The sequence below is a fragment of the Anarrhichthys ocellatus genome, unplaced genomic scaffold, assembly GCF_004355925.1.
Source record: "Anarrhichthys ocellatus isolate YVR2014 unplaced genomic scaffold, GSC_Weel_1.0 scaffold14, whole genome shotgun sequence".
Lineage (NCBI taxonomy): Eukaryota > Metazoa > Chordata > Actinopteri > Perciformes > Anarhichadidae > Anarrhichthys > Anarrhichthys ocellatus.
The window spans coordinates 5,859,445-5,876,182 of NW_022280044.1; the positions used below are offsets into that span (position 1 = coordinate 5,859,445).

General features: G+C 43.1%; 1 protein-coding gene across 1 annotated transcript in view; it reads right to left on the bottom strand.

Annotated features, from left to right (window-relative positions):
* Positions 1-16,738, bottom strand: part of ptprua (protein tyrosine phosphatase receptor type Ua) — a 159,130-nt gene that overhangs the window by 20,001 nt on the left and 122,391 nt on the right. The window contains exons 14-18 of the mRNA XM_031854238.1: positions 12,795-12,933; positions 10,546-10,706; positions 9,999-10,186; positions 7,659-7,731; positions 6,136-6,359 (exon numbers count right to left, since the gene is read on the bottom strand). Coding sequence (XP_031710098.1) covers positions 6,136-6,359; positions 7,659-7,731; positions 9,999-10,186; positions 10,546-10,706; positions 12,795-12,933 — 785 coding nt within the window. The remainder of the gene's footprint in view (positions 1-6,135; positions 6,360-7,658; positions 7,732-9,998; positions 10,187-10,545; positions 10,707-12,794; positions 12,934-16,738) is intronic.

Genomic DNA, 16,738 nt, shown 5'->3' on the forward strand with positions numbered 1-16,738 from the left:
AGGGACCTCTAACTTTCATTTCACCCCTCCCATCCATTCTCTTTCTCCATTTTCAGCTACATTCGCCATCTCTTATTCAACTCAGCGCTGGGTTTGATGTCAGTGCTCCACTATAATTTCTGCTCTGCTTCTGACTGCTTCTGATATTTCAGCGGCCGTGCCATCATCCGGCTGATACTTAAAATACATTAGCACATTTGACCGTCCAAAATTCTTTCCACTGTTTAGGCTCTGAGTTTGGGTGGAGGATAACACTTGAATTATAATGCAGAGAGAGATGGGCATTGATTCAAGTTGTGTCTGTCAGTCTGTGAGCCAGGTCATTACATGCAGAGTGAGGGAGCTATGTTTCAAAGGCGGTCTGGTGTGCGGTGCTTTGCATGCAGCCAGGACTGCTGATCAAAGGTAGATTGACAAGTGAGGGATCTGTGGCTCCGGGAGTAATTCTACCTTAGTGACACTGACTGATATGTCTCCTCTACTCAGCTTGGCAATCGTGCAGTTATGATACAGTGTGCACGGTGTGGAAGGCTATCAGTGGCGCCCTGGCCAGGCAAACCCTGTGAGCTGAATGCAAAAGCAGCCAAGCATAATAGATCCCAAGAATTAAGATTAGTGTGTCCTCTCATCAATCACGGGTAAAGTGATTCCAACTGTTGTATCGGGTAAACATTTGTACAAAATACTGTACAGACGCTCCGAAACACACAAACCCCACCACACACACACACACACACACACACACACACACACTGATATACACATTATTCAGCCAGGCAGGCACACAAATTACATTCCATAACTGTCATGCCACAGAGGGAAGTTGAGATGGATGGCCATTGCTATGAAAGAGTGCAGCGACCCTCGTTCTCATGAGCTTCCAGTTTCCCCCGAGCCAACCAGTTTTCTGTCTGTCACCTTGGTAACCACATTTTTCAAGCAAAGTAAATTCACAATGGATTGAAAAGATAAGAAAACAAAACAAAACATGCAGAGTCATTTGAGAAATGGAAAACTTATCAATACGATCACAACAACAGGGTGAACAACTCGTTTTGCTTTGATACATTTGGCTCACTATCTAGAACCTGTGGAAGCCGACTGTGGTGTATGCAAGTCAATTAAAAATAAGTGTTCATATTGTTCATGCATCTCAGAATCACTTGTTGATTCCTGCTGAAACGTTAAATGTGTATAGAAATCCTCCCTGAGAGAATTGGAGGACAATAAAGGGAGTTTTAAGGGTTCTTCCGTTGAGAATAAATGACCAGGATCAAGGTTTTGTGACACTTGGGTTTTTCTTGTTGTTGTTGTTGTAATTTTTCTAGTCAAACTGTAGGATCAACATATTCAAAAACCTTACAGCCGCCCTTTTAAAATCAGCTGCGTGGAAAGTGAAATAAGAGAAAGGGTGGGTGGATGAAAAGCTTCTTAAGCACAAGCTGAGGCTATACGGATAACAGTATTATTGCCAAATCTGTTTCAAAATACACAAATGAAAGTCAATGTGTTTTTTAAAAACTACCCACCATTGTATTTTAGATTCCGGGGGACCAAAATTATTGCTGTTGTAGCTTCATTTCCTTGTTGCCAAAAATTGCAAGAATTAATTTCCTGTGGAGTCATTTGTGTGAGAGCAATTGCCATCCCAATGAAAAACATATAGATCCACTTGATATCGTTATTGCAGCATTCTATTTTTTGAAACTAAGACTTTCACTTGTATTATGTTCACACTTGTTCGATTTTATTCCATTATTTTCACCTGATGGCGTTCACGTATGGTTTAACTTTGGTGAATGTTGAAACACAAAATTTACTGTCACTTGCAAACCATCTTAACAGAGCTGGCTTTTGAGCCACAGCTGTGTTTTAGCAGAAAGAAGTAGTGTCTTGCAGTCATTTGTTAGATACTAGTGCAAATAAACTCTGTGACTGAGCTGGTTAGTTTGCTCACTGACAGTTACATCTTGCTAACTGGAAGGTAAGAAACTAACTAACTTAATTGGCAGTTAACAATCTCAACAACTTGCTAACTGGAAAGCGGCGGCTGTGGGCTTTGGCGCAGGGGGACGAGTGGGTTGTCCTTTAATCACAAGGTTGATGGTTTGATCCCCAGCTCTTCCTGTCATTGAGCGAGAAACTGAATCACAAGTTGCTCCCCAGACGTTACAGAAGCCCACTGCTAGTAAATGCTTAGAATGGGTTAAATTCAGGTCAAATGTATGTATTGATAAAAGTTAAAGTTTTAAGTCTGAGGCAACAAACTAACTTGAGCAATTTTTCTTGCTTACAATAAACAATCTAACTCGCTATGAAGAAGGTAACAATCTAACCTGCTTACTGGCAATTGATAATCTTTATAACTTGTTAACTGGAAGCTAATAAGCTAACTTGCTGACTTACAATTAACAAGTTTTATAACTTGCTAACCAGAACACGCTATCCAACTTGCTAACTGGCAGTTGATACTTTTTGTCTGTCTAACCTTCAAACAGTTAACAAGATTTCTAAATTGCTACCTGGAGCTAGCTTTGTTGTTGTTGTTGTTGTTGTTTGTGACTGGCTAGTGCTACCACTAGCATGTTATTGGTTAACTACTCAGCCACAACACCTCATCAGGTAGCCCTGCAATTAGACACCGAGTCACCAGACATCCAGTAACACCTATTTCACAAGGACAGCAATGAATCTTGCTGTTCCACTTTATGGTCTGACTTGACACTCTCCCCTGAGATGCCTGATGAATATGGGCCCCAAGAAAAACTTCAGCTGTCTCTGAAATACTTCTTGCACTTGTATGCACTGTGCTATCTGTTTTTTTCTCAGTTCACTGTCAATGAATATATGTTTCCATTGCTTGCTGTGATCCGAGTCGCTTGATTTGACCTAGTCTAGTCTCCTCTGTGGCATACCACCAGGTTTTTGATGAGACAGCCTGATGTAAAGCAAGAACCCCAGGTGAGCATCTGACTATGGATTAAAGAGGACACTGCTGCACTCAGTTTGGAAAGAATTTAACTCAGGGGAAAAGTGATGGCGGACAAGCTCAGAAGCTCAAAAAGGAAAATGGAAGGAAGATCTGCTGTTGGAGGGAAGCCATGGAGGGCTGGCAGGGACATCGAGAGGGGGCAGCATGAAAAGCAAGAGGGGATGGGAAGAGAAGAGAACCAAGATACTTACTTCCCTGTTTATCCGAATCTAAGAGACGCCAAAAGGTGGAAAACGGAGGGCGGAAAACAGAGACAGAGAGAAAGAAAGACAGAAAGTAGGGGAGGAAACAAGAGCTAGTTATTGTGATTAAAGTCCAGGAAAAGAGGGTAATGAAACGGTTAGAGAGCAGCTTGCCTTGAGGACCTGTGGAGAGAATAATGTTCGAAAGACTAAAATTCACATGTTTCTACGCAGAGGCCACTTTTGTGCTATAGTATCAATTTCCTCTGAACCTTCCAACCTTTAGCATGCTACATCTATATTTAGTTTTGGGTAAAGAGGCAGAGAGAGACGTTTTTGATCTGAAGCCAGTGATGACACAGAGTTGTCCTTGGTGTTAATGACACAGATGACACTTCAGCACGATCTGCAATGAAAGAGGGCATTGGTAGGGATGATGCCTCAGGAAAGACATGTGATTCAAGACATTCTCTCAATTGCTCAAAGTCAAGGCTTTCTTAAAAATGTGCACTGTGTTCTGCAGCACTTGACCAGTGCAGTATTTCTAGGAATGTCACTCATATTGGATGAATCCACACTTCAGGATTCCTTCTCTTTTGGTTATTAGGTTGAGTTGACAGTTAACCAACTCGGTTTTGTCTGTCGCTTCTATCAAATATGATTATGATGACTATACATGTAGGCTACATGTACTCAGCAGCTTCATGAGATCTGGGAACACGTCTACATTGATAAAAAAGTCAGACAAAGCGGTCTTGCTGTTCTCAACCACTGGGCCGGGGTCCACTGGTGGGCCTCAGGGTGCAATCAAGTGGGATGCGGAGGTACTGCCAAATTGTCAGATTTAATTAATAATCTTTTTTGGGTAATTTACAAAGCTAGTTATTTGTATATCTAAATGTGCTCATTCATGCATTATTTCAATGACCAGTTACGTTTGAGTATCATCTAGCCAATCACAAAAAATCATCAGGTAGAGACAAACATGTTTTGTCACTGTTAGTTACATACAAAGTGATGTGTGAGACAAACCTGTGCCAGTAAAATCTCCAAAGCAGGTGGTGAGGAAAAATTACCCTGAATACATTACATTTAGAGTCATAACGGCAGGCAGGGATGGGTGACGGAAAACAGAACATCTATCTTACATTTATCATTACAGCTGACACTGTCATAACAGATATTTACAGCCCAGTTTATTCTTTTCTCCTTTTTTTGTGATTTTTTGTTTTGATCATTTGTTTGGGCAGGTGGTCCTCAGAATTTGTTATGGGCCTGAGAATCCCTGATCTTCACCACTTTATTTGGAGATAAAAACCAAAAGTGAGCAGACCCAAAATATGACTTCTTGAACAGAACATTGACAAAGTGGATGCAGAGTATAGGTCTGTAAAATGTGGATGTTTACAGTTATGTTTTCTACATCTGACTTTTTACTGTAGCTATGTCGCGGTGTTCAGAGATCTCAGAAATTAACTTGGTGAGTAAAATATTATAGTTACAGATGGCGAAAACTACCCATTTAAGTCGTTGAAAGTTCCGCAAACTAAGTTGGAAACTGGAATTCTTCAAAGGTGACACGGGCAAATGAACTGGGTTATCAAGGCCTCTGCAGTTGACACAATGAATTTTAAGCCAAAGCTGAATTTGTCTGCCATTCAAAGAAATTAGGCTTTTGGATTTGTCTGCCCAGCCATTACTTCCCATGCTCCTTCCCAACTTTATCTTATTACAAACTAATTGCTGTTGATTCCAACACAAGTGTGACAGGCGTTGCTGCCTCAGCGCCAGAACAAGAACAGACTGACTGAAAAGTGGGTGTTAATAACAGTGAACACAGAATCTTTCAAGAACTGGTGATGATGGTGTCACATTTGTGTTAGGCTACACCTATCAGCAAACGACGGCAACAAAGGGAACGTCTACAGATGTGACACAAAAATGTCACGTCTTGCTCCCCGTGCCAACGAAAAAATGTTGTAAAACTGCATGTGAATGAGAGGAGAGAGGGCTGGAGCTTCTTCAGTTTAACCTTTTTAAAAAAGCAATGTTCCATTTATTACAACCTTGGCGTCTTCCATGAATCATTCGGAATCATTTCGCTGCAGTGTTGTGAGCCAGGGGTCTTGGCATGACATGCAGGCGGTGCTGTAGAAGGCACAGTTAATGACACAAAGGTCCTTGGAGCGTTCGTCCTAATGGAGCCCTCACGGAGCACTAAAGGGGATAAAGTGGCCATGTGCGGCACTGTGAGCTTTGACGTTCCGCTTTAACCGATGCCACCCACATTCGCTGAGTCAGGCATCCACTGCTGATCGCGCCCCTTCTGTCCACTTTACATTTCCTTTTGTTCAGCAAACAAAAGAAAGAAAGAAAAACACAGGGCGCAATACAGCATACAGAGACCATATCACCTCACCCTGCAATGAGTGAGAGCTGCAGTAGTCAGTGAAAAAAAAAAAGGCAAGACTGTTGAGAGCTTCTCACAGTCACTCTCAAGTGACTCCTCCACAAAATGTGAGCTGCAGACCCCATGGCCTGAGCCGGAGGAACAAAACAAACTGTCCTTCAGATAGTTTTGTCCACCTAATGCAAAGCTGCTGAGATCTGGCAGGAGTTCATTTCTGCTGCTGGAACTGTAGAGGCTCCCCGAGAAACTCACTCGAGCTGAACTGTAGGTGAGATCAAAATATCTGAAAGTAGATGAAAGGATCATCCGTGTGATACCGAGCCCAACTACGGTGCAATGTCGCCTTAAAAAAGCATTTGGGTGAGTCACGAGGCCCGCCGCGCCAAGCTTATGGGCTCTTGTAGGATCTCTGGGGTTCTCTGCAATAAAATCTCGCCTCAAAGCCTGCATGTACTAGCACACATTGAAATCTTTCTATATGTTGTGGGTGTAGTTACTAAATGGGAGTTCAGTCTGAGTAACAGAGAGCTCACACAACCTCAGATGTGGAGATGTCTTCTGGTCAAGCACCGGGTCAACCACAACAATAGAAGATGACTGGTACGAGCTCTTATGGCGGAGCTGTGGGCTAAGCATAGACAGAGACGAGGGAGTGGGAGGCGAAGCAGGAGAAAGAAATAGGAGTGTGGGTGACTCACGTCTATGTAGTTGGCATTGACGTAATCGGAGCTGGGGTCTGCAAGCAGAGAGTGAAGCTTGACTCGATGGCGATCATCTGCAATGCACAAAAAAAGGATTTGGCTTTTATTAATACAAAAGCAGATCTCAGGCTGTCAAATGAAACACCGTAGGTGTGGAGAGAAAGGGACAGGACATGCAATAAAAGATCCTCGACCTGAACCGAACCAGGGGCGCTGTGGTTAAATAGCATGTGTCTTAATAACTTCACCACTGAATGCTGCGCTGGTGAATAGTTTGTCTCATCAACTAGAGAATATTCTTGCTTTATTAGAACAGTTTGAATATCATATCTACCAATACAAATTACACTGTCCTCAAAGAAAACAATCCTGGAGCCTGACACAAGCAGCCAGACAATCACACAGATTATTACAAACACGGGTGCAAGGATCCAATATCTTCTCTAATGATACATCTTGTGATAGCTACGCTAAGGCTGTCTGCTGATAGTGAGTATTGATCGGATACCACTGCTCTCTTTCTCTGCAAACCTCACTACGTAGAACTCATCTTAGGAGAGTACAATGTCAACCAAAAGAAAGGATTGCCAAAGCTATGAAAGCAGAAAGCGTTAATAATGTGGATTGATGCTTTCGGGGTCAGTCCGCAAAAGCTGTGACAACACCTGCCTCAGCTGCTACCACACCTGGAGAGTTTAATTCATCTAGGCTTCAATTCAGAGTTTTAACACCCAAATGTTATTTCTGAGGGTTTCCCGCATTGAAAACACTGTTTTCCCGAGAAAACTATTTGCATCCATAAATCATGCATAGTTGCATGAATTCACCATATAGTTATTTTCAAATTGCATATTTTTCTGTTTCTGTTGTCAGACTATTAAACTGTAATCATTGAATTGCGCCACCAATACCACAAACCAGCCACCCGCTGGGTCTGTGATGAAACCTGCCTCACCTTTTGAACGCTTCTATCACACCTTAAAGAACTTTGATTAGAGTCTCATGACTATTAATGTAATTCCTAGGGCTGTTCCACATTGACTGTAAAAGAACACTACGCTGCATTAAGATATTGAATGTTCCCGCTATCGAGACTAACATTTCAAAAACACTATTAACAATCAATTGTAATTAATCAAACCGTAATTATAACGAGGGTTAATTTTCCTCGAATCAACAACAATTCCACTGGGAGTAAAAATAATTATTGGGTGGTGTTAACAGACTTTTAAGACACGGTAGTCGTGTCGTTAAATGGCGATGTACTTTACAGTGTATGTATGAACAGCTATGAATGTTAAGATGTGCGACTGAATCAGAGCCAGGTTACAACAGCATCAAGTGTTTCTTTCTTGCAGCCTCACAGTACTTACGGTTAAGCAGGCTGTCGTGCCTTCCTTTGGTCTTGTCCTTCTTTTTCGTGACGTCCCAGCCATCAAAAAAACTCTGCAAAGTTAGAGATCACACGTTGAGTTTAATAAGACAACATATTACAAAATCTTTAAACTCACAGTAGAAACAACTTTGCAAAATGCACTCCAAAGTGTTACCCTAAGGTTGTCTGCGTAACTTCCCTATTATAGCATCTTGCCAAGTCATCAACAGACATCTGCCACAACATAGCGGGGAGAGGCTGAGGCTGAGAGATGACATGCGGCACTGAGAGATGGCTGCGGCCTTGAGGAGGAGGAGGCGACCCACTGCAGTCATTCTCCTTCTACGCACGGTGTGGGGCTCACTGCCTGAAGAAGGCATGGCTCTATAATACCTCGGTTTTAAACTGCTACATTTGTGACAGCTGTTTATGACACACCCATCTCTTTAATCTGCTGGCACAACAAGATGTGTCATTGAATTTAAATTAATTCTATATGTGAGAGAAGAGCAAGAGCGTAGACGGTCCTGGCTTGAGTCGTGTCATATTCCGTTGCATTTTAATCCAACATTTTAATTGTTAGACAGCCATGCTCTCGAACTGATGCATGGGGTCTCTCATCGGCAGCCGACCAATCCCCCCAGGGCGAGGGCGGACCATATTGGGACCACCTGAGACCCCGGCAGACTCGCGCATAGCCAGCTGATCAGGGGATCACATCTGTCACTGGATCCTGTACAGGTAATGTCTGATCCAATCCTGCTTAGCAAACCGGCCTTTCTCCAGCACGCTGCATTTTCTGGAGCCTCAACAACATTCTGTTCACCTTCTTGGAGATTTACACGATTTATTTCCTCTCCATTCGTTTATTAGTTGTATTGGACATGATCGACACTGAAATAATAAACTGTAACATTAATAATTCAGGAAAAAGGTTATTATTTATTAACTAATTGGGTCTGTATGGGTTGCTAACATTAGCATACAACCCAACAGCCATCATCAATTTTCATTGAAATGATGAAATTACCAAATCTTTGTTGTTGCATGGAAGACGGCAACATCAATGCTCTCCAACCAAGCCCCGCCCACTTAAAACAAGTGAAAAAATACAGAAATCTTGCAAACAACCAAAACTGTTCTAACCTTGGCAGAATTGTGTGTTCATGTCGGACCACATGAAATTGAATCCACAGGAGCCATTTAATAGTTTGTCCATCATATATACCTTCGCACAGCTGATTACAGCTGATCCGATTCTGACAAAAATTGAAATTGCAGCACAGGAATTTGTCTGAGCCAAAGATTAGTTTGAGGTCATTCAGAAACAGTTTTGCCAGCACTAATCTATTTCTCTTGTAGCTCACAGTTCTTTAAAGCAGCATTGAGCCACTTGTTAGCCACTTGGAGCTTTAATGATCGAAGCTAAGGGTTCCTTAACAAAATGTTGAAACACAAATGTTGGCAGGAATATGAAGAAAACAGTCAGATTGAATTTAAATCTAAATGATCAAACTCAATATTGCAACTGGCACAATAACTGTTTGGACTCGACATCATATCACTTGCAGTGTTGAGGGGAAGCTGCAGTTCCAGGTGAAAAGAAGATGACAGATTTATCCATAGGAGGGCTGCATCAGTCATGGAGAATGAGACGATTTCTGCAAATGTGTTTATTCACTGCCTCTGGTTCCAGATGTTGGCTTCCATGCACAACACATATAGTACCCTACCCACACAGAGAGCCTGCCTCATATACAGCCCCCCATAATGCCTTGCAACATGTCTGATCAATGGCAGCAGCCTGACCCTGTGGGAAATAATGGTTCTGAAGTCTGACAGCAGTGTGCACGCTGATCCCGCTCATCTTGTTTATTTCTCCAGGCGATGGGGAGCCAGACTGACGAGTGAAAAAGTGACCCATATATTGATTTTGTTGGGGGGAAATTTGTTGGGCCCTCGGGGATCTTAATGAATCGAAAAAGTGCATCTGGCTTCCTCCAGGTGAATGAGCGAAAAAATAAAGATTCATCCCCACTGCTTGATGTGAAGGACATCATATAGTAACTTCGAAAAGCATGATTAGTCCACACAGCACCAAGTTCAGTATATCTGCAGTCTTTCTGTAATGCAGATGCAGTGAAAGACACTGTGGTTGTCTGCAGTAACACAGAGATAGGCTTTTTACACTTACTGCAAATACAGCACAACATCATTATATGTAGCATGATTTCCCCTAATTGGAACTACAGGACGTAGCCAAAACCATGAAACACAGCCCGAGACCCAAAGTAAACCCAAGTACGACTATAGACCATCTTTCTTTTCTCACTCCTACCTCATATTCTTGTTTGAAGCCATACCCTTCAGCCGTCTTCATCTGGTTGATGTGCTGGAGGAGGTCAGCCACCCTCACTGCAGGGTGGAGCTGACCCGTGTGATAAGGCGAGCTCTTCCTCCGACAGTGACGGTGGGGCGAGCCTCCCAGTAAGCTGCTGGACTCGTTGACGGAGCTACGCTGCTCATCTGGGAACATGAACACATACAATTCAAGGCATGCCGCTGCTGACATTATGCACTCCTCGTCGTGGAGTCTGTCCTTTTCTTTTTTTTTTATTAATGTAAACTCGGCTGAAAACTCTAGGGGGGAGCTCAAGGAAAAACAAGTCCACGCTTGTGCAGAGACGTGGGGGCTGACTGGCACTGCGGAATATTCAAACAGACGGAAGACTTGCAGGAGGTTTCTCTGTTGAGAGCACCTTATGGTCTGGCAGAACAGATTGGATACATGCTTGGAAGTAAACATGGCTGAAGGTCAGGAAGGAGGGAGCTTCATCTCTCCAGACACTTTCTCAAGAGTACCCATATGTTCCGAGCTGTCTTACTTCGAGCGTTGCAGCCGTGGGCATCCATGAAGGAGTGGGCCATCTTCTCATCCTGCTGGAGAGTGCTCTGCTCCGTCATGCTGCAGTCTAAAGAGCTCAGCTTCCGACTTTTCTCCTGCCTGTAGGACATGGCTGCCTTGTTTATGGCCACCTTCTTCCTCCTGTAGAGATGCCGAGAGAAAGAGAGAGAGAGAGAGAGAGAGAGAGAGAGAGAGAGAGAGAGAGAGAGTAAAGAGTAATAATAGACAGAGGACAGCAGAGACGGGGCAGAATGAGAGAAAGAAAAGCAAAGAGATAAGGGAGAAAAGAAAGGAGGACAGGTGAGGAGATGAGAAATTGGACTGAGGGGGAAATATAAGGGCTACGAGATTGAAACTGGACGAGGGGGAAAGTGTGATTTGGTGATAGCAAAAGAGTGTCAGGGGTGGCGGTGGGGTTGTGGTGGAGTTGGAGGAGCGAAAGGAGGAATGAGGGGGGGGGGGGGTCTATACTGGAGGATGGGGTGGAGATAGCAATGCTCATTTCCACTCTAGTAATCCTGGGACTACGAAGGGCAAGCAAGGGGAAGATGGCGTCAGGATGTCAGGCTGGGAGATGGAGAAAGGAGTAACTTACGGGTAGTAAGAGTAAGAATAGAAGTCCCTTCTGATTAGCATGAGGGAGGAGGAAAGGAGAGAGACAGAGAGTGAGGAGAAAAAAAAAAGAAAAGTGACTATGGTTTATCAAGATGGGCATCAGAAAGATAAATGAAGATGCTCAGTGGGTTGGAATGTTCCTAGCAAGCAATCATGAAGCAGGATCAAAGCATAAAGAATGAAGGACGGGCCTGCTGCACACCAAAACTCAGCTCTGGACCAATGAAAGCAATTTTCTGAGGTTGCCATAGACTACACCTGCATTGAGGTTGCTGTATTTAGGATCCTGTAGTCATTTCTTAGCCCTTTCCTGTAGTAAGTATAATAACTTCTCATGTAAACATCAGAGAACCATGTTTAAATTGAAGAACACACTTAATTATTGAATAAATGAATGAAAACATAGGACAGGGAAAATACTATATTTTCAAAGAACTAAAGACGCACTGCATTATTTTCACCAGTGTGAAATCTGAATTGTTGAGCAGTGAGCAGTGTAACTAGGCATCCTTGATTGTGCTAAACTTCTTGAAAAAAGGTGCTTTTATGTATTTGAAAGAAAAAAATAAAGGAATTTAAATGTTGCATAGGAAATAGAGGGGTTGATGTGTGTGTCTAAACTATCCAAAATGTCTGGCCTTAAAGCATTTGCAGAAAAAGTTGCTCGCTCCTCCACTTTGCAGAAAGTTTGAAGTTGAGCCAAGTTTTGGTGTGCAGCAAACTATTTTTGTTTCTTCGATTCCATTGCCCGTGTTTGACCAGCACCCCACTGAATTACACTGCAAGGGATCTGAAATGTTCCTATTGATGACTGAACCAAAACATAGTTACGGTATACAGTCTAACTTTATATGAGTGACAATATCTGGTGGCTAAATATAAACACGTCTGCTCCCGTTTTCCTCCATGCGGCTTTTGTGCGTGCGAGATAGGCCCGATGAATCTTATCAGTCACTGCCTCCTACCAGACATCCCATTCACTCTCCCTCTATTCTCTTTGAGAAAATTCCTGAGGGCAGAGAAGTTCTTCTTTCCAAAAAAAATAAATGAAAAAAAAAGCAAAAACAACCTTCCTAACCAATTACTAGCCCATCCACTGGCACCTCACAGCTGCTTGCCTCATGTAATTGAGTGGGCAATGGAATAACATGCCCCTTGATGAAATATTTCACACTCAGATGAGCGTTCCACCGTCGCCCAGCGAGCGAAGGAAGAATACACTGCAGGTGCGATCGACGACAGAGGTAATTTGCAGGTGGAAGGCAGCCAACGATTCCAGTGTAAGCAGGCTGCATTTGAATGTGCTCAGCCAACACACAGACCTTGAAATTAAAAGATGAGATGAAACACAAAAGCTTGGCTGAGGCAGCGGTGGGAGAATTTGGGATTAATGCTCTACCATTCCGCTAACTCTGGTTGTAATTCACTCTCATTGCCAAAATGCTTACTTCAATAGACCCTAGCTGCCAAGTGGGATAGAGATAAATTTACTGCTTTGGATAGGCTACACAGGAACAATAAGACTTAAGGCCGTTAATGTTTGAGTCTGAAAAGGTCTAACCCATCTCTCATATACTGGCCTGCAGACACACAAACATTTTCGCAGCCACTTACCCCTTCTTGACGATGATGACGATGGCCCCGAGAAGCAGAATGAGGACCACCAGACCACCGGCGCAGGCCCCCAGGATAAGTCCCATGTCTTCGGCATGCTGGGATACCTCCAGAGCTCGCTTGGAGTCCTTACAGGCAGCTGCACCGTGCGACAGAGAGGTGAGGAAGAGAAGGATGCGTATCTTACAAATACAGCCATTTTTAATGGCTATTCAGCTCTAATCGCAATACAAAATGTGCTGTAGTGGTTTGGCGTCAATGAATCATTGTCACATTAATTTCAGCATAATTACCAAAACAATCAAAAGAGGATTGGCAGTCTATGCTTGTCTAAAGATAAAGATAATATCTTAACAAAACACTGACTGTTATTTGCTGGAACAGCAGTGCACTGGAATTATGATTTAGTAGCGTCTGCATAGCTAGATAATACTAATGGAAGTGTGTATATTAGTTTTGTTTTTTATTCTGTGGCTGAATCACTCAGTAGGCTTCAAACATCAATCATCTTTTTGCATCATCAACACTGACAGGTGTAGGTGATCATTGTCACATCTAGAAACTCCTATGCATTGCATTGTGGGATTGTTAGCACATAGTAGTGTAGATGCCATGGACTGTGAGGGCAAATCAATGTCAATATCCGCGAGAATAAATGAGATCCGCTCGCGCGCGGTGGTAAGTGAAAGCACTCGCAAAAGTAAAATGCGTGCGCAGCATTTTGAGTTGCACGCGCGAGACCTCTACACACACGCACGGATTTCATTTGTAGTCGCGGATACTGACATTGATTTGCCCTCATTATGGACACTGCTTTTATTTTGTTCCATTGAGGGCATACATTTTACACGTTTCGGACATGGGCACCTACATGTTGGGTCTTTAACCTGTTGCATAGGTCCCGGAGATTGTACCCTGTACAGAGGTACGCTTCTTTATAGTTATCATGCATTGAGCTGCCTGCAGAAAATATTTTCATAGAGCCTATCACTGCGATACTTCAAAGACTGCAGCTCACTTACAAGTCTAATTTTTTTAATATGCCACCAGCGATGGATACAAAACAGTTGGTGGTGTTGTGGATCTGAGTCTTTTACAGTAATCCATTGCAGTGCACTGACAGGACAAGGATCGTCACTCCGTGGCGTTAAATGCACCAGGCTGATTCAACCAAGAGGGAGTGAGGTGTGTTAGAGGTCGACGCAAATCTAGTTTGAGTTTTCACAGGAGAGACAACAGACAGCAAGCTTGTGTATTACTTATTGTTTGACAGCATCTGAGACGGCACTATTTCACACTATTTCATTGCACTGATATCAGCGACGTCTACAAAGGGGAGCTAAACATGTTTGGCTCGGGAGAGACGACACTTTGGTTATCTTAGCAAACTGATGCATGCTCTCATTCAGGCAGCCATTTCCCTCCGAGCCATATGTCACAGTCGCAGAGCATTTCTGTCTGCCTTCCCATCTCAGCTAGCGAAGAGCATGAAATCTCCCTCTGTGAATCATCTGGGCCCCCTGTTGTGTCATATCCAAAGGTGAAAAATTGCTATTAACTATGAATGAATTGAAGGCGCATTATTACTCTTCTGGCAGCGTGTTATTCATTAACGAGTCGACTCACTGATGAGAAAACGAATAAGGTGGGGAATAAAACAAAATGCAGAGAGGTGGAATCATTAAAGGGTCTCGGGCATGTATTGATGAGCTTGGCAGCACAATTCAATTGGAGAACATTTCTGTATTTTAACAAATCAATGATGCTTCAAAAGGAATGTTGGATGCGTTTGTGATTGGCTGAAAAGAGAAAAAAAAACCTTTACAGTGAGGTAGAATGCTGAGTTTGGCTTAATAAGCTGTGGATTGGTGGTGACTATAGCTCCTGGCAGACAATGCAGCCTGGCAGACTTGCCACAATCACACAAATCATGCTGGGTGACTCATTCTGCTTTTAGGGCCATTTTTTAAAATTGGCTATCACAATAAATTTCATTGCACCAAAAAAAAAAAAAAAAAAAATCCAGCTGTGGTTCTGCAAAGAGATCCACAGGGACAACATCACACAGCCCATTACTGAGGAATTTTCTTTGTAATGTGTTTTATGATGACCCTGACGGAGGCTATAAGCTGAAATGTGCTGGTATGACAATGAAGTTGTTATGTGTTGCAGGAGTTTTGACCTCTTCAGGAAACAAAAAAGCAGTCAGGAATGGTCTTAAGAGGAAATCTGTGCAGGAAGCGCAACACAGATAAAACAAAGTAGCAAATAAAATGTGTATTTCAGTTAAAAAGATTCTCAGAGCAGCAGAATGGTGAGTATGGCGTGTTGTAAGGGCTGAGGAAATGTACATTTAGCAATTTCAGAATTAACAGCACATCAAGAGAACATTTAAACGGGGGCAGATCACAAAAAACAAAAATTGCCAAAAATGTGAGTCACATTTTTCTATTTGAAACCCACTCATCTAATATAAGCTGGTTTCAAATAAAGGTCCGGGCCACTTCATTCAACTGTCACACAGATTTTAAGCTACATTTTCAAATGCTGCACAGGCTGATTGTGAATGTGATGCTTTTCTACCGGCTGAGCCGACATGAATAAAAAGCCTGCTTTTGTAGCACAATGGCGAATCTTTCGAGACGATTTGAGTCGTAACATGGTCTCACTGTTCTTTCGTGTCAGCTAATGTTGGCCACGTTTCCTCTAAGGATAAAAAAACCAAAACCAAGAAAAGCGCCCGGGTGGCGAGGAGAATCACACTCTCCCACCACTGCAGTGGCTCGGCCAGGTGTGCTGGTGAACACAGCTGGCGGCATCTGGGGGTGGGAAGCTGGGTGAGAGGAAATGAAAAGCATCCAGGAACGGTCTTAACGGGACCTTTGTGGCACCTCTGGAGCAACATCAGCATGTCCTCTGGGCCTGCCTGCCACAGTCGTACAGTATATGCACAACTACAGTAAAAAAAAAATAAAAAATGGCTCCCATAAATACACCTGCAACCCTTCTCTTCTCTTCCACTTACGTGACGCGCCGGCAGACAATAGTAAGGCAGAATTCTTTGATGTCATCGCACTTCAGATAAGAAAGAGTTCGGAGAGAGGAATCCAATTTAACTGCCACCTCTCTCAAGAGCACTACAAACTGCAGACATAATTCAGCGGGGAGGAAGGGAGGAACAACTCCATTTCACCCTCCGTCTCTCTCCCTCTCACCTATTGTTTGAACTGAGAGCCTTCTATCTGTGTCTGTCTCTCAAGCAAACACCCCGGGTCACTTCCTCTCTCGGGGAGAAAAAAAGGATACGTTTCTGCAATCTGGATTTCAAAGGCATCCGAGCCCAAGAGGAGTTTGCCAAAATGTCAGTGTCAGTGATTCGAGAGGAGCGGAGAGAGAGAGAGAGAGAGAGGACACAGACGCATGTTTGCTTTCACCTTCCCTCCTGTGTCTCTAGTGTGGGAGGTTGGCACAGGGGCATCGTCCCTGCAGCGCCCCAAAACAACGCTAAGTCCGTTTCAAATCCCCCAAGCAGCGGCCTGAGCCAGGATAACTGTTCGAAGTCTGTGACATGCACCCCTTATACCACAAAGATGAACCCACTGGGACCGCAAATGTATCCTACAGTGGTTATGATCACCCAGAGAGTCACAATTTCACTTTTTCAACATTATGTTGGCCAGGAAAAGACAATCTGAGGCCTCTGTCTAGCATTTTCAGGACATAGCTTTATATAACCTTCTTTTTGATACTCTCATAACACTAAATTATAGCATTTACTTCAGCAGCTTCTTTGTTGAGACATGGGGATGTGACACTGCAAGACAGAGTTTAATAAAGGAGTCTATGGGACAACCGCATGAGCAGACAGACATTGAACCTCATTATCTCAACTAGTTATTATAATAATCATAATTATCCATTAAAATCCTCAAATCAATGCCTTT